At 50.3% G+C, this 24,055-nt stretch overlaps 1 protein-coding gene across 3 annotated transcripts in view; it reads left to right on the top strand.

Moving 5' to 3' along the window:
* The window catches only part of NRF1 (nuclear respiratory factor 1), a 58,105-nt gene extending 34,824 nt beyond the window's left edge, over positions 1 to 23,281 (top strand). The window contains exons 11-13 of one of the 3 annotated variants that reach the window (XM_025213504.1): positions 12,246 to 12,302; positions 14,844 to 14,911; positions 21,216 to 21,353. In XM_025213504.1, the coding sequence (XP_025069289.1) occupies positions 12,246 to 12,302; positions 14,844 to 14,911 (125 nt within the window). In that variant the 3' untranslated portion in view covers positions 21,216 to 21,353. Of the gene's footprint in view, positions 1 to 12,245; positions 12,303 to 14,843; positions 14,912 to 21,215 lie in introns of all 3 variants that reach the window. The other 2 variants (XM_006031846.3, XM_006031847.3) reach the window with 2 other exon arrangements.
* The last annotated feature ends 774 nt before the right edge of the window (positions 23,282 to 24,055 follow it).

The raw sequence follows: 24,055 nt of genomic DNA, 5'->3' as shown, positions 1-24,055 counted from the left end.
ATTCCTCTTCTCAGAGGGACACGGCCTGGGCAACACACAAGGGCCAGTGTATTGCTCATGCTTTTTGTATTGCTAGCAGTCAAAATGCAGGAAGACTCCTCTGCATGGCCAATGATGAGGTGGCCACTTTGTTGGACTCTGGATGCAGTTACAGTCCAAAGCAGTCCTGGACCAGGGTGGGCGGGTGAAGTCTCATTCCCTGAACTGTGCATTGCCCAAGATGTGGAGAAGGAAAGAAAAGAGCAAGAAAATAATATGCAGGGCAAAGCTGCACATGAAGGAAATGACTTATCTAGCGTCTGGAGGTCTTGGGGCAGAACGGTGACCCTCTGGTAACTGGGGCGAAAGAATCCTGTCCTTTGATGTGGCATAAACACCAAACCCACAGGAACTGGTGTCTCCTGTGATCCTCAGTTTTAGGGGGAAACAACCCAGTGGGGTGGGGAGGCAGGGTGTCAATGAAGCAGGGATTCACAGATTGTTTGGGGCTGGAAAGGACCTTGTAGATCATCGGGTCCAGCCCCCTGCACTAGGGAGGACAAGTAGTGGGGGACAGCATGCCCGCAGGTCCTGAATGGGAAGTTAGAACTGGGCGTGTTGCCCGCAGGCAGGGGGTTAGACGTGGCTGGAGGAGGGCCAAGGGAGATGGTCCTCACCGCTGCAGCTTGAGAGGAGGTTGCAGTTGGTGGGGTGTGAACCTGCACCTCTGGGTGCACCGTCGGCAGTGGGGATTTCCCAGGCGCTCCCCTGGGAGCAGCATCAGCGTTTTCTGCATTGACGGTTTGTCAGTCTTTGCCTGCCCCTGTATTCTCTTGTGTACTTTGGGTGTGTGACGACAGCCCCCTCACCTCCCTGTTTCCTCACTGACAATAGAAACCCAGGGGATACATAGCATGGATGAGGAAGTCATTCTTGAAAGCCCTGAATACACCTGGCGTCCCCACCCCGCAAACCCACTGCTGTTACCATGATTTCCAGCACCTGAATGACAGCTGGGCTGTCGGATGCTCTGGAGTGGGGCAAGCATTGCCCCAGGACTGCCACATGCCCTAGCACCTGGGCTTATGATCCCTTCTGCTTTGGGCTCTGCTGGTTCTTGCCAGGATACAACAATTCATCTCCCCTTTGCAAGGCAAATGCTGCCACTTTCGAACACCTGCCATCACAGTGCATGCTTCTGCCTTTGTCCTGAATTGCTCTCATGCATTAATCCTGCCTGGCGCTGACTGAACAGCCAGCTTAGAGGCTCTGCTGATATTGGGCTGGCATGGGCGCTGTGGCCCTTTGCTTTGACCTGACGGGACTGATGATGTGGGGGCTGCTACGTATCTGCCTGCCCCCAGTTAGGGCTAACATGGTGCTGCAAAGAGTGACTCCACCATGGACTGCTTCCTCCAGTTCAGATACCTCCCTCTCCCTGAGTCAGCATGGGCCTGCTGAAATTCAGCTCCCTGGTTAGGCCTTCTGAAAAGGCTCCTTAGACCACGGTGGGGAGGGAGTCTCCATCTGATGGTTAGATCAAGGAGCTAGCGCTGGTAGCCAGGACTCCTGGGCTCTGTTTCTAGCTCTTCCAATAACTGTGACCTTGGGCGAATCCCGTAACGTGTGCCACACTTCACGGAGCATCAAGTCTTCATTGGCTGTGCTGTTTTGACATCCAGAGATGAAAGACTATATTAAAAGTAAAGTGCTGGTGTTCTCCCGGCTTCTGTTTTCTTTCCGTGGAGACCCCCTTGGCGCTTGTCTGGGGTGCTCCCGTTCCTTACGGACTCAGCTGTTGCAGCTCGCGTGAATTCTCACTGCCCCGTGTGTCTCTGCAGTGTAGGTCAAGGGAGGCATTTGCAAGGCGAGAAGGCTTGGCTCTGTAGGGACCACGGTGGGTGTCTGCTCCCTGGATTTGTTCTGAATTAGCATAGAAGAAAGTGAATTTTGCCAGAGACTGGGTTTCACCTCCCTCACCCTGACCCCAAGTTCCTTCTAGCTTGGTCACTGCTAGAAGCAGCTCTTGATTTTGCAGGTTTCCAATTCCACCGCGCAGGATGACCTAGAACCCATCGCCCAGCTCCCTGCTGCCCCATCACAGCTCCTGCTTGTCACCCGCCCTCCACATTTCCCCCTCCCCACCCCGGGAGTCTGACATCCACTCCCCTGATCAGGCCACTGAGACTTACAGTCCCTCCAGCTGTCACTGCTGATGCTGTGCTGGTTTAAGCACAGGGCCATTTACCTTCCACGTGCCCTGAATTAGGGGAAATGGACAGGAGGGCTGGGTCTGTTTAAAAATTAAAGCTGATTACAAGGCATTAACATTACATTTAAAGACACAGACTGCAGCCTCCGTGCTCAGCATCGCTGCAATATGTTCCCTTTTGTTCTGGGCTGGAGGAGAGCATGCTACGGGAAAGGAGCCTCTCTCTTCTCCTCTGGGCTGCTTGTTTTATTTGTACTTTAAAAATAGCAGCTTGCGGGTGTCATTTCTGCTCTGCTGCTTAAGCACTTCTGCTGCTCCTGCCCCGAAACCAACCACCCTTTGAGCGTGATCTCTCCAAAAAGGCTTCTCAGTGCTGATTGCGGCTTTCTTCCTCTTTGCCCAAGGGACGAACTACTCATGAGCATGTGTATTAGGAGTACGCCCGCTTTGTCAATCAGACAGGAGGCACTGTAATAACATCCTGCCTTTCACTCTGCAGCATTTCAAGCTGCTACGTAACAGAATCATTCCGGCTCTGAAATGCAGCCACCTCTGGGGTGGGCAGTGGCAGTGAAGTAGAAAACTATTTCCCATGAATGGCTCCGCTTCAATGCAACAGTGAGTTTTCAGGGAATAGTTCACCTTTAGATGTGGCTTTATACCCACGGTGAATGAAGCATGACTGTCTCAAGAGAGGACTTTCCTGCGACAGAGTAGCCTAACCAGAATTGTAGTCCTGGGTGGGACTAGTCAACCAGCAACTCACCTGCTCAAACTAGCATCTCGCCTGCTCAGACTGGAGTGCACACCAGCTGGGGAGGAACATCTCTGCAGGGGAAATATCCCTGACAGGAGCTGTATCTTCCTGTCATCTCGTTAAAGATGTTTGTGTCGTACTAAGAGCTCCTGGTGCCTGCCCCAGAGGCTTTCTCCTTCCCATGCATAGGGTCATTGTTCTCCCGTGTCTTTCCAGGATCGTCTCCCCCTTTCATCCTCGCAGCAAGCAGAGCTCCATGATTTGGGATTTGGTTGGATGTGGTTGAGAGCTGCTCCTGCATGGATGTGCTGCTTGAACAGGAATGTGTCACGATTCTGGAGTGAATTTGAAGTCTGTTTCTGTGCTGTGTGTATTAGGCATCTCTCTGTGGCCATTGTCCCCTGATCTACCCTCACCCCCAGTAGAGGTTTCATCCCAGTACCGCCAGTGTGAGCTTGTAGTCAACAGAGCTAAGCACACTGGGATGCCTTAGCCAATGCGTTGCGAGCAGGGCTAAGGAAGTGATACTTCCTCTCTGCTCAGTGTTGATGAGACCCCAGTGGGAGTACTGTGTCCAGTTCTGGGCGCCGCACTTCAAAAAAGATGTGGAGAATCTTGAAAGGGTGCAGAGAGGGGCCACAAGAATGATTTAAGGGCCTGCGGGACAAACCTTATGAGGAAAGACTAAGGGATCTGGGGCTGTTCAGCCTGGGGAAGAGAAGACTGAAGGGGGACTTGATGGCCATCTATAAGCATGTAAGAGATGAAGTGAATATCAGGAGCTGGGAGAAAAACTGTTCACTAGGACGTCACAGGGGAGGACAAAGAGCAATGGCTATAAACTATTAGGGGATGTCCCAGAAGATGCTTCAGAAACTGCACTATGTAACACCTCGCTAGGTGCAGGTACTGGTAGAAGGAAATGACGGAAAGGGAGCAAGTTAAAAGCAGCAGCCTGCTGTGGTAGTATTTCTGGTATGTGTTTGGACAGGATGGATACCATCGGTCTCCTTCCCATAACAAATCCCTTGGCTTTTGGCCCACCAGAGAGCCCCATGTGTCTCACTGTGAGATGCTGAGACATTTGAACTCTGGGCCAGTTTTGCTAACAGTTGCTAAACCAGGACTCTGGGATTTGGGCTCTGCTTCCTTTGCTGATGTCTAGGCTGTAGCACAACCTTGTCTTCATTAGGCGAGAGGGTGGGTTCTTGCCACATGTTGGCTAAGGGCCTAGTGAAGACAGCAGGATGAGATGCATAGTACATGGTGAACTGCCTTCCTTTCACATGGCAAGTCCTAGGGTTAGCTTCCCTGTGGCAAAGCTTTCCTAACACACATCCATCCTGACTCACTAGAGCTGGGGTTTTTGAGAAGCTTATATAAGTAAGAGCCTAAAACTGTTCAACTACAGCTGTTAGGGGTTGGGTGCCTGTTTCCCTAGGCATCTCTGAATAATGGTGGTCAAAGGCTTTTATCTGAGGATGGGTGATTGTGTAAAGGCCATCCTAATGCGGGGGAGCGGGATTGCGGTCTGTTCCATTTGCATTTCCCACTGAGTCTTGTGTCGGGAGTTGAATTGGCCTGGGCCCACTAAGCTTGAAGGACCAGTGCTGCCAGAAAAGCCAAGGTAATCCCGTCCCTTAGAAGGATCTTAGGGATGTGGATGCATCGGGCCCATTTTGAAGCAGCCGTGCAGAGAGGGGACCCCGGACACTCACCAGTGAAAGGCAATGGTAGCGTTTTGCAGGTAACACCAACAAGGGGTTTGCCAGCTTAGTCGTGTCAGCAAGAGGCCTGGTCCTGGCCAGCAGGGCTGTGTAGCATAGACCAGCTTGTGGCTGCTGGCCCCAGCTGCTCCCAAACAAATGCAGTTCATTCCATGTACCTCTGCAGTCGAATTCAGCGCTCTCAGGAAAGGCCTGACTCTGAGCATAAAGGCAAGTGTACAAGATGCTCCACAAACACACGGGGAGTCGCAGTCGCTTTGGCACCTGGGCAGAGAGAGACCCAAGGCAGCAGCTGTGTCCCCTTTTGGTACAGCTTCAGACTACACGACAGAGCTGCGAAGGGGAGTAGTTAGACAAGAGGCTACTTCAGGCTTCGGAGAAGCTGTTTTCTCCTCTGACTACGCAGGTGGGCAATTGGGGCTGGGCACTCTGCCCCTGACTTCGTCAGGTGTGTGAGTAGCATCTGATGATGTGGGCCATCACCTGCCACATCCCATACTTTTCTGAGCCAGTTAATCTCTGAGGTGCTGCCCTAACCCTGCCTTTTGTCTGGGCATCTTTGTGAAAGGTAAACAGGGCTGGGGTTGCCCTGAATCGGTCTAGATCAGGGGTGTCCGGTTGAAATGGGCTGATCGGACGTATTCCCTGCCAGCAGCCACAGGGTGGGTCACCCGGCCCATGGGGCTTCTCACAGCTGCTGCTAGAGCTCCTGTATCAGCGCAGCTGGCAGGTGCAGGGGTTGTGGGCGCACGATTGCTGGCAGAGATTGAAAACCATAAATTCAGTGGCAGGAAAACAGGTGGAAGGCGTGAGCATCAGTGGCATTAACCACCTGGGTGCTAGCTGCACAGAGCGTCTCCAGCCCGCAGGTTGCATGTGGGATACCTGTGGTCCAGGTGATGATGGGCGCTCTCATTTCCATAGCCCCTGCTCCCATGTTTCTGAGGAGCCCTGCGCAATGGGTCTTGTTCGTGCCATTAGGGCACTGTTCCATGGCTCCTGGCAAGCTGCCCCGTGGCCAGCTGTTGAGTTGAGTTTGGGTAGCCCCTGCTTCAAGAGAGAGGAGAGGCCACTAGAAAATGTTATGAGTTTTTTGCTGGGAGGAAAAGTCTAACTCAAGGGCAGCATTGAGCTCCAGGCTTTTAATGGATGCCAGCGGCAGAGGGATGCTATCTGATCCAAATGGGAAGCTGGCTCCCATCCCAGTAAGCTGTTGTAACCCTGTAAGGCCTCTTATGAAATGAGAGGGCTCTCGGGCACTCCCCCGCTGCAGGAAGAAGCAGCACCTTGTAGGTTAAGCTACAAGCAAGGGCTTTCCTAGGCAAATTTCTCTTCTTTAGTGCACTGAAGCAGGTGTCTACATCCGTCCCCTCCAGAGGGAAGTGGCCATGACGTGCACGCTAATTGGAGCTGTGCAGTCAGAGCTGGGTTTCTCTTTCCCCTCTGAAGGATTAGCCCCAGGCACTGCTGCCCCCATAGTCCTTGCAAACTCTTTCCTTCCATGGTGTAGATGGAGAATATGCATTCCACTGCCAAGTCCCGTGATGCAAAGCAATATATCCAGGTACAGCAAGCTGCCAATTTTAAATTGCTCGCACTGCCCTTAGAAAGCTCCATCCCTTCTTAGCAGGGCTTAGAGACCCTAGAAGCCCCTTATTTAAAATGTTTGCTGCTTTAATTGTAGAGTCAGTCCATGGTTTCGTTTGTCCTCTCCCTCCACTCCCAGGAGCAGGGACTGTTTTTAAACACCGTAAATACCCAAACCAGTCTGTCTTGCACCTCCAGATATGACTAAGCATCTGGTCCCATAGCTATTATTCATGTGTGCTGTCTTGCTGCAGTCGGTGGAAAGAGCCCTACAAAGAGGTGGAGGCTGGAGCCCCACCGGGGGTGTGCCTGGGCTGGCGATGCAGGTGGCATGTGTTTGAATTCCTTGTCTGAGCAGGTCACACAGGACACTTCTGCTTTCACAAGACATCTCTCCCCACCCTCTGTCGCTTGCTGTCTCCTAAGCTTCGATGGCTTGGGTTTGGGAAAGGGCTAGTTGCTCAAACTAAGGTGGGAGCGAACAGGAATGCTGTCTCCCCCCAGCGCTCAACATTGCTCAGCTGGTTACTGCACGTATGGTCTTTGTGCAGAGCATAAGGCCCTGACCCCTGCCACCCAGCTTTCAAGGGAAATGGTGCTGGCTCCTACCTTAGGGGTCTTTAAAAGGAGGCTTGATAACTACCTAGCTGGGGTCATTTGAGCTTAAACTTAGTAGGGGTCATAAGAGCCCTATATTCATTCCTGCCCAGGGCAGGGGGTTGGACTAGATGATCTGCTCAGGTCCTCTCAACCCCTACTTCTATGAAACCCATAGGTAATAGCTGGCTGCAGACCTGTGACCGGCCAAACGCTCATCACAGATTGAGGAGAGCTGCTGGCAAGGGCGTGGGCGGCCATTCAGTCATTTCCTGGTGTCCTGCAGCGGGCATTCGCCTGCCCTCCTTCACCCACACAACCAGGGAGATCAGCTTGGTGAGCATGGACCTGCTTACAGTTGAGGCTGCTGGAAGGGCTGGCATGGCAGACTGCTCTTCCCTGACCCGGCACCCACAGGGGACTAACTAAAGCCGCAGAGGACAGCGGGTCTGTCCCTCGAGCCCCTTGTCTCCCAGTGACCTTCTCAGCTCCAGGAGACAGCTTGGCTTTGCTGTAAAGCAGCTCATGTGACTGCAGTAATCCGCAGCCAGTAAACAGCTGGGCAGGAAGATTGCAGAAGGAGTCGCCCTATTTTCCCGCACTGCGGGCTCTGCAAGAGAGCATGGGAGCCGGGCGGCTGGTGCTTTGGACCTGCTTCCTCACATGATGCCTTGGCCTCGTGGCACAGCCACATCACCTGCTCTTCTCCAAGCCCAACTCCCACTGGGCATCCTGCACACTTGGACAGGAAATAGTCATTTAAAATGGGCTCCACCAGCCCATCAGCAGAGCAGCGCATTTGGAGCAAATCCAGCCGCGGCTACAAAACGCTCTTGTAGCCGGAAGGCGCCTGCGTCGGCGTGAAGCTGCTAAATAAACTGTGGTTTGCGAGAGGCGATTGCTGCAGAAGTAGCTTCCTTTGGGTCCTTCCCAGATTTGCACCTGAATCTGACTCCTTCCCCACCCCGCTAAGAATAACACCCCTGGGCTTTGTTATTTCCAGCCCTAAATAACTCTTTTTCGGCAGAGTCACGGGCCGCTAACATGCTTGGCTAAGGAGGCTGCTCGCCAGCTGTCCCTAGGCTGGGCTCTTCCCCTGAGTGACAGCTCTGCACGCGCCGGCTGGGACTCCACGCGGCGACGTGCTGACAGCGTGCCTTCAGATGAGAGAAACTCCTTGCCCTGAGGCGTTCCCAGTCCAAAGCCTGGCACGGAGAAGGCACAGGCTGATGAGGAGAGGCAGAGGAGGCGTTAGTGTAATCACAGCGCCGTTTGCTGCTCCCTCATCCTCTTGTCTGTTTTGAGATCGCAGTAACTTTTCTGCCCCTTGTGAGGGTGTGAGCGAGTGGGGAACATCCGGCTGTGGATTCCTGAACTTCTTCATCTCTCTGCGTCCCCGGGGAGTTACGCTGTCGAAACTTAAAGGATTTTCAAGGGGAGCCTTAATTGGTATTAATCGGGTTCTGCCTTCTAGTCTCTAGTGCCATAGAGTACACGCTGTACATGCAGCTGCAGCATACCGTGTGCATACGTGACCCTTGTTCCTTGGCCTTGGCCCTTTTCTGGAATGAATTAGGTAAAGAGCAACCACTTCATGCCTGTATGATCTTTGGTTTCTCTTTTGAGTCTGCCAAAAATGCCAACAGGGTGTGTGCGCAACATGGATAAGTTGTCCGCTAGGACCTGGGCTGAGACAATCCCTCATTTCATATAAGCTCTGAACAGCCTTCAGAAATGGCCATCTGTTACTCCTGGCCTGTGACAGATTTGAGCAGGAGATCTAGCTGGGAAAGGCTCTGCTTTCTATTCCCCTGAGCCATCACCAGGGGAAACCATCATTTTTTTTTTGTTTTCAAGGGCTAGTGGCGTGCACAAAAATGCATCCATTGTATTTAAAGTGTGTGTGCGTGAGAGAGAGAGAGAGAGTGCATGTCACATGTATGTGCAGTTATGTATGTATAATTCACATAAATGCAGCTGAGCTCACAACTCCTTTTCATCTCTGGCACATGTACAATAGTTTCAACTCCTTGACGTCACTGAAATCAGTCACTGGAGTTTTCTCCATCAGTGCCATTGGCTCAATGATGGTTTCCTACCATTTGAAGCCACAAGTTACATTAAACAGTCCATGAAACATCTTTGCTGCTGATGTTCTTACGTAGAGTTTTCAAATGTGTCAGTCTTCTACATTCAGATGTGACCTGGACACTAAGGGCACCTATACATGTGTAGCCAAGTTGCTCCAACGTGCTGTAATTACGGTGCATCAGAGAAGACTCAATTAGTTGAGTTGATGGAGTGTGGTAATTACTGCGCTCCAGCAGACTCCAGTGCCACGTGTATCAGCGTCCCTGCGCTGAAAGATGGCAGCAGGGACACTTTAAAGCTTGTTCGATGAGCTTTATTTAAAGCGCCCCCGCCGCCATTTTTCAGCACGGGGACACTGATGCACATGATGCTTTAGGTGCTTTAACTAGAGCAGCTCTTGGAGCCGCTTTAATTAAAGCCCCCACTCCCAGAGCACATGTATAAATGCCCTAAGGAGTTCAGAGTTGCACTGAAAGTTAGTGGTACTTTGTCTTTTAAGTCAGGTAGGACAGAAGGAAGTCTGTGACCACGGGGAGTTTCTTCTTTCTCTTCAAGCGTCAACCAAGATTGTGATGCCTTCTGTCCTGTCCCTAATGGTAGGGAAAAGGCAAAGCAGCCAGGTATATCGGGAGTGGCTTGGTTTTTCTTTGTATCTCTGTCCATGAGATCCCACTGAGGGTAGGTATGTATGCCAGAACTTCAGGTCCACATACACTGGATCTATGCAGAGGGGACATCTGAAAGAGCCACAGATAATGGAAAGAAATGATCATTCCTTCCACTACACCAATGGTGCTCAACCTTGTTAGACCTGAGGCACACCTTGTTCGACACAAGACTGAAGGCACCCCGCCAGAAAATGTCGACCCTTCGTTTGCACTCTTTTTTGGACTTCAGAAGAAAGTAGGTCGCTTTTCTGTTGCAAAGAGCTCAGAAAGACCACAGCAGGTCAGGATGTTTTTAACACCATGAATTCCTATTTGAAACCTCTGGGTTTATCTTGTGAATCATGTCTGCCCATCTAACATTGTGTGGCACCAATGAAAGGATCTCAAAGGACCCTAGGGTGCTTTTTACAGGCTGCTACACTTTACAGAGACTTGCTAACCACTCTGTAAAACCTTGTGTGTGTGGTTTTTAATTTGCCCTTGACATGCAAATATTGCATACTTTAGTCATCATCAGTCCAGCGCTCAAATCTCCCCATTTTTTTTTAAATCAACAGATACAGGGAGTTTAAATAGCTTGAATCTGCCAGAGGCAGCCACATACCGCAAACGGATACTGAGAGCACTAGAAACTTTTCCCACCTGTTGCACAGTGCAGGCAGCAGAAGAAAGTTTTTTTGGGTTTTTTTGTAAAGGAATGTCGACTGTAAAAACTGGTTCCTTCCTTGCATCTAAGTCATGTGTTTGCTGTGGTTTATACCTGCCTTGCTGACGGTGTGCAGGGCACTGTGGAGCGAGGGATCTTTGCCAAATAGGACACTTGCCCTAAAAATTTTGCAGTCTTCAGGCACTGCCTGAGAGAGCCCAGAACAGAGCAATGGAGCAGCACGTGGTCGTTGTAGCAGAGCTCTTTTTCGTGGTGAGTAGGGTTTAGAGAGTCCTCTGATGGAGGAGAGGGATAGCTCCTGACAATATTCTTTCGGTTGTCTGCATAAAGACAAACAGAATTAGACTTGCCTTGCGTTAGCTAGTGTGGTAACTCAACGCGGTAGCAGGTTAAAATCCTCATGATGGCAAGGCTTGCCTGTAGTGTTTCACATGTATTAGCAGGTGTAGGTAAACTTTAGGGTCCTCCCCAGTCTTTTCCCCAACCTGCCTTTTTAACCCATCTGGAAGGTACAGGTTGCTTTATCATTCCTAGGATTCATAGAAGCTAACTGCAACTAAGTGTGCACCATTTTTTTTCTTAGTGAAGATGCATCCACAAAGCTCCAAAATCCTCAAGAGAAGTGAGTGTAAGTCTGCCGTGCCTTTGGTGCGTCACCTCCAGAGCCGCCCACCAGGCTGTGCTTGGCAAACCTTTCTTTCTGAAGGGTGACCCAAGACTCAGAACCGGTTGGCCTCTTAGGTGCCACACTGGCTTTGTAGCACAGGCTTGAAATCTTTCTCTGGCTGTGCACATGGAGCCAGTTTGACCTGGACGCCATTAGAAAAGGTCTCATACAGAACTCCACGAGAGCAGTTATACAGTATCCGTCTTCTGAATGCAACCACCCTTCAACTAAATGCCACAGGGCTGGCTTACGTAAGCACATTTAAGTGGGGAATCTAAGAAAGTCCAACCTTGGATAGTCTATTTTCTGCCATATTATTCTGAACCAACAGTTAGCATGAACCTGTTGCTTGGGTTGGAGGTTTCTTTCATTTCTCTCTCTCACACATACACACTAAGACTTGCAGAAAAGAGAGAACCTGCATCTCTTGGCCTGTTTGTCAGCCATAAATGCAGCCCTGCCTGTTAGCTGAGAGACGTTCCCTCTTGAGCAAGTCAGCGACAAGAGAGGAAAGCATCTTTCAGGTGAAGCCAAGTAGCTGCTTTATATTTTCCCATGTTAAATCCTATGTAGCATAAAGTAATGTCCGTGTTCGTTTTGGGTGTGGTGCGAAGTATGTTAACATTTGAGGCTCTTTTGGAGTCAAAGTCCATTTTAATCTTAAGAATCCTCCGAGACATTTTTCAATGACTGATGTGGTAGAGGGAGAAAACCTGGATTTTGGGAGCTTGCAGGCCTGGCACTGGGCTGCGATACTCAGCAGCCACCTCTGGCCTCTTGCTTGTTCCTCAATCACCCTGGGAATAGCAGAGAGCATTTATGGGTGGTGGCCTCACCTTTTAGGAGACTAGTTTTCAGCAACCGCAGTTCTCACCAGCCCTTGCTTTCTAGGCTTTCCATGCCATATTATGCCAGTAGCATAAAGGTTTGCATGCAGTCACCTTGGGGAAATGTGTCTTACGTTAGTGATCCAAAAAGCCATGTATTCATACCTAGAATCATCTGCAGTCCTTTCCCTTTCGTGCTGTCCCACTTAGATAACACCAATAGCATTTTGTATGGAGTTAGAAATATATAGCTTGTCACATCTAATGTATTGCTGAGGCTCCAGATGTAGACACCCAATATGGCTTTTAATTCCACGAAGGCCAGAAGTAATTTGTGTTTGGCTATCTGTCTTCCATGAGGAAAGTGAAAAGGGCCTCTTTCCTATCCCCATGGGGTTTTTGTGGCTATACCATGCCCAATGGTATTTTCCCCTTTGTTCAGTATTTTATGCCTGCATTTTGTCAGGGTTCCTAGCAGAAGACTGTTCAGGTGGCAAGTGGAGTCTAGCAGATGTTTCCACAGGTGAGTTGATTTTTTTGTGCTGGTTGTATGAAGTGTTGAGTTTCAGCCCCCGGTTGGTATGACTGGCACGACTGGTTTCTTTATGTTTCTGAGCACCTGGGCTATTTCTTGGGCTGAAGAGGGACCCACCTGTCTGTCTCCCCCCTTCCCTCACACTTTTATGGGAGAGGGATCCTAGAAAGCAGATGCAGATTTACCACAGGAGTTGCATTTCTACGCTCGGGGCTAGATCCAAATCATTCTCACGGGCACCTGTCGGGCTTCGGTGGAATGAAGGCCCCTAAGTCACAAAACAATTGAGATTGATCCTCTCCCCCTTCCAACAATCGGAGGACTGCTTAGGACCCACAATCATTAGCTCCCTCCTAAAACATTTCCTCTGTGTTTTTGCCTGTTGTTGACTTTTCTCAAGCATCTAGAGATCAAACTCCTGCCTAAGCCTCATTGCAGTCCAGATCAAAGGCACCTAAACTCTGCCTGAGTCCTGCCGCTGTTAGTTGTTCCCAGAGCCTGCCTGGTGCCTGTTCGATGCTGCCAGCGTATGCACGCAGCACCCCGCGGGCACTGGTCAGTGGGGCAGTGCCTGCCTCTTGCACCATAGCCTGGTGCTTCCACTGCCCCCTGAAGGGACTCCAACCCACACCCCTCACTTCCCAAGAGAGTGCCCCCCACATGAGGCTTCAGGCTAGTTTGGATGGATAACCCCACCGTTACTCCTGTTGAATACTGGGTGCTCTAGACTGCAAGAGTCATGTGGCAGAATGGGAGCGAGCAAGGGAGAGCTTGACTCTGTAGCCCTGAGAGAAGTGCAGGGGCCAAGCAGGGTAGCCCAGGGTTATTTCTATTTTAACTAGTAATTATTTGATGTAAAATGCACACATTTTTTGCGCTGAACTCAGTGGTGCTGTCAGTGCTGTAGGTGTCCTGGTCAGGCAGGTGCCTCCTGCCTAGGTGCTCTCAATCCTGGGATGATGGTGGGCACCTAGCATGCAGCCCTGGGTCAGACACCTAATTTCGAATGGGGGAGGGTGAGACTTCAGACATGCCCCCGTGTCTAGCACATCCTATTGACTCATCCTAAGTACCTACCTGCCTGCTCAGCACTTAAGCCCTCTGGCTCCCTGTACGGAGATGGCTCTTTGTCTCCATTGACCGTATAGGGATCCTAAGCACCCAACTTTTTGCATTCAAGATGCCCTCTCAAGGCAAGGCCCCTCTGTGATCAGTATTGCAGTGGCCAAGTGAAAGGTAGTTAGAAGGATGATTTGGACCTTGTGTCTCCTGCCAGATTCACTGATCCAGGCTTGAGTAGCAAGCAAAGATGCAAGGTAGATGTACACCTGCTTGTTGGGTGTGCCAGGACCCTGCAGCTCTCCTTACTGAGGCTAAACTCACATGGAGGTCAGTGGGATTGTTACCCAAGCCAGGGTTGGAATGGGTATTTCACTGATAAGTAAGTAACAACACGGGGTGAGGGCAGTGGGGGTGCGATTCAGCATCTTAAGGAGCATGTCTATAAAGTACAAAACACAAGAGTTGAACAGAGCAAACCCCAGAGCCAACTGCCACCAACCCATGGGTGCTGAGAACCTATAGACATACCTGCTCAGTCTGAAAGCCCCGTAAAGATCAGGGTGAGAGTACAGGCATGCATGATAGACCTGTGAGCTCCAGCGTATGTGTGTGTATTCCCCAGACCTTTGCTGGTCTTTCACAGACCAAGTAGATATGTTAGTACAGACACTTTCCTGTTTAGCTACGTGAATAAAGATAGCATGCATCTCTGATAATACTCATCTTGGTCTGTGAGGAAGGCATGCTGGGGGCCTGAGCACAGCAGCCCTAGGTGCTGCCATTAACTCGTCCTGCATTTCTTGGATAATTATATGCACCGGTGGAGTAGAGGCCACTCTTAAGTCCCTCTTAAAATTGTTTGAAATTTAAAAGACCCAAGGATATTTTTTATTAGACCAACTGTATAGCTGGGAGAGCTGGTGGACAAGCTTTCAGGCACCAACTACCCTTCCTCAGGATTAAATAAATTTTAAAAAGCCCTTGCAAGTTCAAGTGGCTTTTGTGTAGATTTTAGACTCTTCGGAGTTGGTTTTGTCCTTCAGATGAAATGAATAAAGCGGCTGTGTCACTTTGAAATGGAGCTCCACCGTCCTCCTCAAGAACAAGCCGTTGCTATTAACAAAGTCATCTAGAGAATATGGGGTTCTAAAATGGGTGTTTTAAAAGGAAAAATCAGCCTAGGTATATAATCCTTACTTTATGAAAAAGCCCTGTAGACTTTACTAGGGATTGTACAGATACATTTTTGTAGGCAGTATAATAGGATTCTGTACCAATGGCTTTGAAAACCTCTAGAATTTAAGAAAAAAATTAATTTGCACTATGGTTAGCAGATTTTTTCAAGGGGTAACACAGAGAAGAGTTATTAAAATGTTTATGGAAAAATGTAATGAGACTCATGTACTGTTAAGTGATTCTCCAGAAGCTTTAAAACCTATCAACCAGGATCATGGCATTTTTGACCAGTTTCAGGCATCACTGTTCTGACTGTACGCCCTGTATTTGAGGACCCAACAGGACTGGACTCCAACTGAGTAGGTGTTTTCCATCTCTAATTCTTATGAAGCTTTGTCCTGAGAAATCTTCTCTAAAACAACCTCTGCTCCCTTTCCTATATCATTTAATTAAAAGAGAATGAGACTTAAGTTTCTAAATTTAGTAAAAGATGGAAACCATGTTGTTTTTCCCACAGCATTTTTAGCTAGTTATCAGAAATGACTGGCAACAATGCAGACAGCTGATCTGACCAGGTTTGCCCTTCCTTACACTGCAAAGCCAGCAGATCAAGGGAACTTAGCAGCATGGTAGCTTAGTACATTAGATGTTCACCAGTGGCATCCTACAGCATTAGGAAGGGCTTGGGTCACAAGGGGAAACAAACAGGTTTGGTCTCCTGCTCCCATACAGAAATTGGCCAGTCACTCGAAAGAGGCCCTGAATTAAGATCCTAAGTCTGCACAGGGGCAAAGCTGGGCAGGGAAAACTTGCCTAGTGTCAGTCAACTCTGCGTTCCTCTCTTGTTTTTGAGCTCTAGTTACTCTCAGCATCCTCCAAAGATGAGGGAGGGACAAGTGACCTAACCAACAGGTGTCAGCTCCAGGCTTGGACTTGGTTTACCACAAAAATGCCCAAGCTTCTGCTTTGCTACCTCTTCCAGCCCTGCTCACTTTTCAGTGACAATAAAATGATTGTTTCAGCTAGAGGAGGGTGATAAAGCACTGGAGGGTGAAGAAGCACTGGAACAGGTCACCTAGAGATGTTGTGGGATCTCTATGCTTGGAGGTTTTTAAGCTTGACAAAGCCTTGGCTGGGATGATGTAGATGGGGCTGGTCCTGCTTTGGACTAGATGTGACCTCCTGAGGTCCCTCCCAACCCTTGTTTTCTCTGAGTCTATGAAATGCTTGGGCATTTTGAGGCATCCTCTCTGCCATCTCTTCCCAAAAGGGAGCTGAATGTAAGAAAGTTTGGTCCCCCAATAAGCATGATTTACTTTCCCTCTCCAAAGACAGCAGTAAGTGTAAGAAATAATGCTGACAAGCTCTGCACATCTTTCTCTCCTGGCCTCCAGTTCCTTGTGTAGAAAGGGGACTCCCGGCTTTGGCCAATGCTTGCTCTAGCCAGAGAAGTGGCGGGGTTGGAGATGCTGGGAGAGAAGTGTCTACTAGCACATTGTCACAATAGGTTTTGCTCTCAACAAGAAATGGGGGGAGGAAATCAAGGCCAAGAAAACACATCTAGGGATCTTAAGTTGAGTGGCTTGATTCTTCAAGTCCTAAGCAGCCAGCAGCTTCCAGTAAAAATAAGTTAGTTTAGCAGGAGCAAAGCAACCCCTGAATGCAGGGTGCCTTGGAGTCCAGCATGTGCCGCTGTCAGGAGGCAGGGCGGAGAGTTCCCACTCACCTGATCGCTTTTGGGTCCTTGAGCACTTTGTCTGCCTCTCATGCTGTTCTGACTAAGCAGAGGAGGAAGGCACGCTGCAGAAACAGGATGAGCCAGGACAATGGGAAAAGTGAGTCACCGTCAATTTTAAGTAGCATTTGGCAGCCATATGGCAGGTAACGCTGGCGGCGTCCATAAAGTGGCAGTTTGATGCATGTAGCTGTGTGTGTGCAGGGCTTCAGGGGCAGACTACCCTGGCTGCAGAATTGCTGTCACCTTCCTGGGCAGTTTTCATTTATTGGATGAAAACCATAAGGTTTTTGTTTTGCGTGCTGTGCTTGGCCGACAGTCCAAGGACCAGTCCAGGCCGAAGCCTCAGCACGGCCATGATCAGGTATGTGTTTCTAGCAGTGGAAATTTCCCACCACTAGAAATAAGTCTGGGAGAAGGAGCAGCACAGGCGTTCAGCCTGCAATTGCCTCTTCTCCTTCGCTTCTCATGCCCTCCTCAAACTGGGCTCATCCTGGTCTGGGGAAAGCATGGGGAGTGGCGGCTGCTCCAGTTCTTCTGATCCTTGGGCAAAGCCAGGATCATAGTGAGCAGAACAGGGGCTCTGGTGTAAGGAGCAGGTGGGGAGCAAACAGCGACTGCTTCTCTGCCTGGCTGCTGGTGCCCAGCAGCAGAGCGGGAGTGGACTGAGCAGTGCAGCAAAGCCCCTGCCTGCTCCTCTCCCAGTCTGCTCCCCATGCCTTCTCCAGACCAGGGTGACTGCAGTCACAGCCCTTCACCACTCGGCTCCTCTGGGTTCCTGGAAGGAGTCAAACAGCAGGGAAGTGTACAGGTGTTCATTCTCCCAGGAGAAAGTCTCCTGGGGGCAACTTCTACCAGGTTGGAGATGGATTATTTTTCTCCTGGAACAGCCATTTTTGTTCCAGGAGAAACCATATGGATGCCTTCACACTCATGGTTTCTACTGGGAAAGTTGAGATTCTCCCAGTAGAAATATAATGTCATATGTGGCCTGTGTTTTATTATAAATCACAGGTCAGGATCTGGAGCTTCCCCTTTTAGGCTAAGTCTCCATCCATAAACTACCCTGCTGCCGCCACTTTTCTTTTTGCTGTTCATTTGTTCTGTAAGTCTTCCTCTTTTTGGGTGGATCTCTTATATTCTAGGTTGTGCGTGTGTGCAAGAGAGAGAGAATGGCTTTTCCAGAAGCAAATGGGGATTTAAAAGCACATTTGAGGTCATAAAGGCTTGCAGCTTTTTTCTCAAACCAGTGCCAGGTGGAGCAGTTTCCACCCTTCCTCCCTGAGCGGGGCTGTGGGATGACTGTAGAGCAGTGTGAGAATATCGTAAGGCTGAGACGTGATGTTGGGGGCTGTCAGACGCCCCAGCCTTTTAATCTTGAAGGGAAAAAAAAGAAAGCACCTTAAGCAATCTCCGCCTCCAGGTCGTTTCTGCAGGGCAAAACCCCTGGAGTTGTTGCACCTGTATCCTGTCTTGGCAGGTGTGTAGTAGGAGGAGGGTAACTGCTTTGCATGGTGTCCAGGCCATGTCTCCTCCCTTCCTCCTGTTCCTCATGCCTGGTTAATTTACAGAGGCCCCTATTTTACTCTTAGAGATTTTCAAATTCTCTGATGACCTGGAGCATCTTCACTGTTGATTGCTTAACTAACGGGGTCTGATTCGTTTTATCCCGAACACGGGAGGGGAAAAAGGGAGCTGGGTCCCCTTAATGCACCTCAAGTTGAGCTTCCGAAAATGTACGTTGCTCACATTTGGAGATCGTGGCAGACCCATCTCCAAGCCAGAGCAAGAGGGATTGTGATGGGGCAGCACAGCGTTACCAAGGGCAGTGCCAGATGGTCCCCGGCTGATGGCGTGATGGTCTCACTTCTTGCTCAGGCTTGTAACCCAGACATTGTCTTTGACTCCTCTGTCTGCTTGGCCCCACACACCCCGGCTGTGTCCTGATCTGTAACATCTCTGAGATGTGACCTGTGGACAACTACAGCGTCATCCTCTCCCAGTTTGATGATTGCACCCCTCAGTCCACACCGAATCCACGCACAACACGTAGTGTTGGGGTTGTACCCAGCCCTTGTTGCGGCCTCCCCTTGACTGTGTCAGACACGAGACTCCCGTTCCCACCTGTACGGCCTGGCTCGGCCCTGCTCCTCCCTCTGTCCGACACCTGCCGCCCAGCACACTCCCCGGCCCTTCCGATGGCCACTAGCAATTTTGGCCTTTGTCTGCATCTCTTCCAGGTAGCTTTTTGGGCTTCCTTCCAGACAGCCTCATCTCCACAACCCCCCATTTCTCCCCTCACCCCAAACTAGTCACAAAGGCTCTCTCTTTTCCTAGCTATTGTGATGCTCTGGGTAGCTGAGAGCAGCCTGCTGGGACCACTGCTGTACCCGGTACTTGTGTGACACTGCACAGCCAGCCTCTGCAGATGCATCTCACGCATCTCCACTGGTTTCCTCCTCCCATTCTCATCCTCCCACTAGTTTCTTACACTCTTGGGCGCTCTGGTTCTCATTCACATTGCAAACTGGGACAGGCAGGAGCCTCCACTGATTACGTGTGTGCTGAGCCCTAAGGGGCCCTGATTGAGACCTGGTTTTTGGGCACTATCCCAAAGCAGGGAACACTCATCCCAGCTGCACCCTCCTGCTCCAGACCCATGAGCACACGCTCCTATTGTCTGTGCGGCTTGGTGCATTATTAATAATGTTTGTTCCCAGCCCTTCGCCAGGTGGGAGCAGGGCTGACCCGCAGCAGAGCCAGCAAGCAGCTGCATGCCTCTCACTCCCCCACAGTGATGGGGAGAGCACTCTCATGGAGCCGGCCCTACTCGCAGGTCTGCGGTGGGAAAGATGCAGGAGTTTTTGGCCTGGGGATTTCCTGGTTAATGCACTCAAAAGGGTCCAGCCTCCGTGCTTGAGGGGACCACGTGCCAGCCAGATTAGGGCTAATCAGAGCCCAGCGCAGGGACAATCCTGGCCCCGATGACGGTATCGCAGCAGTTTAATCGTCTTTCTCCCAAGGGCGATCATCTCTGCCGCCCTCGCGCCTCTCCTCTTCCTCTGGGTTGGTGCTGCTGTGTCAGATGCTGAGGGGATTTAGCTTAATCCTGTGCCGAGGGGGCCGTGCGGGCCTCTGTCTCTTGGACAGTTCCAAGGTGTGCTGTGGCATGGGGCTGAGGCAGCACCCATGCTGCCGTCTTTCCACCCTAGGCCTGTCTCCCTAGTGCTCTTCTCTGAAAGGCAGCAGCTGCTCCCTGCTGTACGCTGGCACCTGTCTTGGGATCAAACACACTCACGTGTGCCCCTGGCTGCTAAGGGGGTCAGTCACTTGCAATAGCAAAGTCTTTGGAGGTCTCTGGGTAGTAGAACGTGCCCTAAAAAACATGCCAGATGTAGGACACGGATGCAGCCCCTCTGAATTTCTGCAGTGGGTAGATGCTTCCTAGGGTTATTCTGAAGCACAGGTGTTGGCAGAGCACATCAAGGGCTGAGATGAGAAGTGCACAGTCCTGTGAACTCTCTGCCACCCCAGCCCCCGGGTCACCCACCTGCACAGAGCGATTAAGACTTAATCCTTCCTGTCTGCACAGTAAGCGGCGCAGGGATACTGAACAACTACTTCATGGGGCCACACACTCAGACCTTGGCCGGTGCGATGTGGCTTGATGCTGCAAAAGATCAGTAAGGAATTTGCCCCCATGGTCTGATCGGTACAGACTGCAGGAGTTTTGCCTCCCTCTGCAGCAGGGGACGTGGCCCTCTCCGGGGATCTCTTGAGCATGTTTTAGCAAACTCCTTCCTTTCCTTGCAGTAGCAGGACACTGGCAGTGCCCTCATTCCCCTCTTTACCTGCAGCAAGTTGGGCTGTCTTTGGTGTTTCGTGTGTTGTGCCTGGTAGCTGTGTATGAGGGTTATTCCCAAAGTTTTTAAGAATAGGCTTAACACACATCAGTCTAGTCAAGTCTGACTTCCTTGAGCAGGGGGCTGGACTAGACATGACCTCCTGAGGGCTTTGCTAGCCCTGCTTTTTCATCTCTCCTGCATTGTACAAGTCACAGGCCTGTCAGGACAGGAGCCCATTATTTCCTAGACTTTGATTGGCCCAGCCCCAAGACCTGAATGAATGGCAAGCCTCTATGGGTGGATCTGGGGTTTTGAAAAGTGGGGTGCAAACGGTGTGGGGCATCATCACATGTAGCACAGTGTGCATTTTTTTCCAGTTAAAGCAGAACGAGAAGCTTTGCTAATACACTAGGGGCAGGAACCATATTATTCGGTATAGGATCAAAGCAAAACTGAATACAACTACTGAAATGTGCACTAAATTGCTAGATTATATAAAACATTTTTAAAAAACCACAACAAACTAGGTGAAAAATAGTAAAAAGATATTGCGCTATTAGTCCTGTAGTCGTCATAGTTAAATGTACATCTCTTCAGAGTCACAAAACAAAATCTAGCTGCCTCCATGCCTCCAGTGCTTCACTGTCAGTCATTTCTACATATGAGTTACTGTTACCTCACCTGAATTAAGGTTTTTAGCTGGAGCTAAAAACAGTCGGCAGGGCTGTGAAACAGGAGAGAGAGATTCTCAGGAAGGGCTAACAGACAGCAGCATTGCAGAAGAAAGGATAGTTTGACTAGTGGAACATCAAGACCATTAAAAAGGAGAGAGGGCTGTTAACACCTATGGAGTGGAGAGAGATTAGCAGGAACCAGGAAGATGACAAGGAGCCATGAAGTCAATGGACTCCTTCACAGCTGCCTGAATAGAAACACTTCTGCCCCTTTGAGGCAGTTGGTTTGAAAGTTTGGGTGGAGCAGGTATCAAAATGGGGTGCAACTGCAGCACTATCTTCCCCCCCTCCTCCCTCCCAACCAGATCTGCACCTGCAAACACCCATCTTTTGCTTTTTGTCTCCCCAGGCCTCGTCCAGATCCCCGTGAGCATGTACCAGACAGTGGTGACGAGCCTTGCGCAGGGTAACGGTCCCGTGCAGGTCGCCATGGCGCCCGTCACCACGCGGATAGCAGACAGTGCCGTCACGATGGATGGGCAAGCCGTGGAGGTTGTGACCTTGGAACAGTGATGCTGCCGCAGCAGGATCATGATGGTGTTTTTTTCTCGTCTCTTACGCGAATAATTTTTTTACGCCTCTCCAGAGATGCAATCAGGTGGCACCGAGGCTCCCGGCTGGGGAAGCAAAGGTTTTGTTAACCTTTTTTTAAAAGGAGGGAAAAAACAAATAGCAGAGGATGTGTGTTCAGTGCATTTTTATAGCGCCGCTCTGATCCCTCAGGAGTGAAAAGCCCATTGCTGACTGGACTTTCCTTCCGCCGAGATTTAAAACCAAAATGCAGCTCCACTCCCCCAACCCCCCCGACCCCCAGCCCTCCACCCCGCATGAAGTATCTCCCTCTGAATCAGGGTGAGATTGGCAAGACTCACTCCCTCCTGTGCCCCCCTGCCCCAGCAGGAAGTCACAGTGCCCCCGGTTGGAGACCGTTCTACCCATGCTAAGCCAGTGCCACCGCGACTCCCACTGTGGCTCCTGGCCACCCCCACTTTGCAAATTAGGTTTCAAAGATTTTAACATGGACTTTAAGAGAGACAGTTTGGGAACAGCCTGTCTTGGAAGGCACGTGCGCAACAGCGGAGGCCCAGCAGCAGCCTGTCGAAGGGGTAGCAACGTCCTTGGAGGCAGCACCTGGCTGTCAATAAAGAGGAAAGTTCTGGGGCAAAGCCAGTGGAGAGATCCCCCACCACACTCCCTCCCCGTCCCCCAGATCCACGCCGGAGACCTGGACTTGCCTCTCCCGCACCCTCCAAATGTAGCCGCCACTTGAGAGCCTTCTCTACCTTCTTGCCGTGGCTGCCAGATGAGCAAGGAGACAGTCCGAGGGGCTCGGGCTGTGGGGTGAAGGAGGGGGAAGGACATGAAGCGAGTGGAGGAGTCTCTGAGCTGTGCTTTTCCCCCTTCCCTTCCTCAACGTGCCCCCCAGGACTCGCGCTGCAACCGAAGCGCATTCAGCCACGTCGCTGAGAGGTACGTCTGATTCGCACGTAGCGCGTCTGTCGCTGGCATGACCGGAGCAGCACTCGAAGTGCTCTGAACAGACGGTCCCTTATCCCGCCTGCGCCCGGAGGGCCCCGTTCCCAGTCCACTTTCTCGTTCAGTGAAACATAGGGATGAAACCATGAGCGGCCCCATTTTTGGGTGACCCCGTCCCTTAGTCCCCCCCACGTCCAGCTCCATTCATGTCCCACAGGCCACGTGCCTGCTCCTGCTGTATGTGCATTTCCAGCACGGCTTTGCTGCTGCTAGTTTTTTTAATCTACTTCACATGAAAAACTCCAGACCGAAACGGGCCTGGGGCGTTTTCAGTGACTGGGGGGTTTTTTTGTTCATTATTTTTATTTTATTTTTTTTACTTGACTTTCAAATGGGCCAAACCTTTGCTTCCCAAAAACAGAACATGTTCCCCCTCCCCGCCCCAAGTCAAACTCCTCTCCCTCTTAGCTGCACCCCCTCCGGTGTGTGCCGCTTTGCATGGTATTTAATTTTTTATTTTAAGTGGCCATTAACACCGTTCTCCACGTCTTTCTCCGCCTTCACGAGAGTTTTCAGATTCTTGTATTTACTTGTTTTATATGAAAAAAATATCAAATGTTCTTTGTATACGTTTTTTCTGTACTTTAACGAGGGGGCGGGGAAGATTTCCATAGCAGCAGTCCTGGTTCTCCGATTCGTTCTTTTTTTTAACGATTCTTTTTTTGTTTTGTTTTTTTTTAATTGTCGTTGTGAAGCTGTCGGTGGCTTTCGAGTCCGTGTTTCTTTGGCGATGAAATAACGTTCTTTTAGTCTGAGAGATTCTCCCCTCCCTCCCCACAAAGGAAAAAAAAAAAAAGCAGTCGAGTAGCAGAGCATGGAATAATCCCTGTTGTTTTCCCATCCTATTATTGCCTCATTCAATAAATTGTTACAAATGTGCTCGCCCGTGGTAGATGTGATGTTTTGCGGGGTTTGGGTAAATGGAGGAAAGAGGTGTTTGAAGAAAAGAGCTACTTCCCTTCCTTGCCTGGGTTCCTGGGAGCTGACAGCTGACTCCTAGGAGCTTTTCCTCCTCTGAGTAACTACCCAGCTGGGAACTTGCATTGATACCAAGGGGAGTAGGCGATTGAGGAAAGATGCACAGGAGTATGTGGCCAAAGGACTAGGGCTTTGGGATCTTTTTTATTGTCACTACGAAGCTGCCGGTGGCTTTCAAGTCTGTGTTTTTGCTGATGATGAAATAACGATTTTTTTTTCTTTTTTACTTTTTCACAATTTCTCCAGTAAAAGGGGTGTGCTCCCTTTACCTTAGCTCAGCTTGGATGCTAAATCATAGAGAAATGGAGCTGGAAGGGACCTCTGGAAGTCATATCTAGTCCAACCTCCTGCTTGAGGTAGGGTCTTTCCTATCCAAAACATCCTATGCCCAACCTATCTTGCCCAACCTATCTTGATGCCTGCTTGCTGGGGTCATCTGACCCCAGCAGTCTTTCCTGCCCAAGTGCAGGGGGGCTGGACCCGATGATCTGTAAGGTCCCTTCCAACTCCTAACAACTATGAAACTATCACTAAACTACATGTCAGCCCTGTTCCACAGCTACAAGACATTGTCCAACACCCTAACCTGCCACCAGTGAAGCAGGGGGATGCGGGTGATTGGTGTCCCACTGCTGCAAGGGTTCACTGGATGATAGGAAAGTCGTGTTGGAAGGG

This window comes from Alligator sinensis, unplaced genomic scaffold (assembly GCF_000455745.1).
Source record: "Alligator sinensis unplaced genomic scaffold, ASM45574v1 scaffold888_1, whole genome shotgun sequence".
Classification (NCBI taxonomy): Eukaryota; Metazoa; Chordata; order Crocodylia; family Alligatoridae; genus Alligator; species Alligator sinensis.
This window is presented reverse-complemented; position numbering and strand designations above follow the sequence as displayed.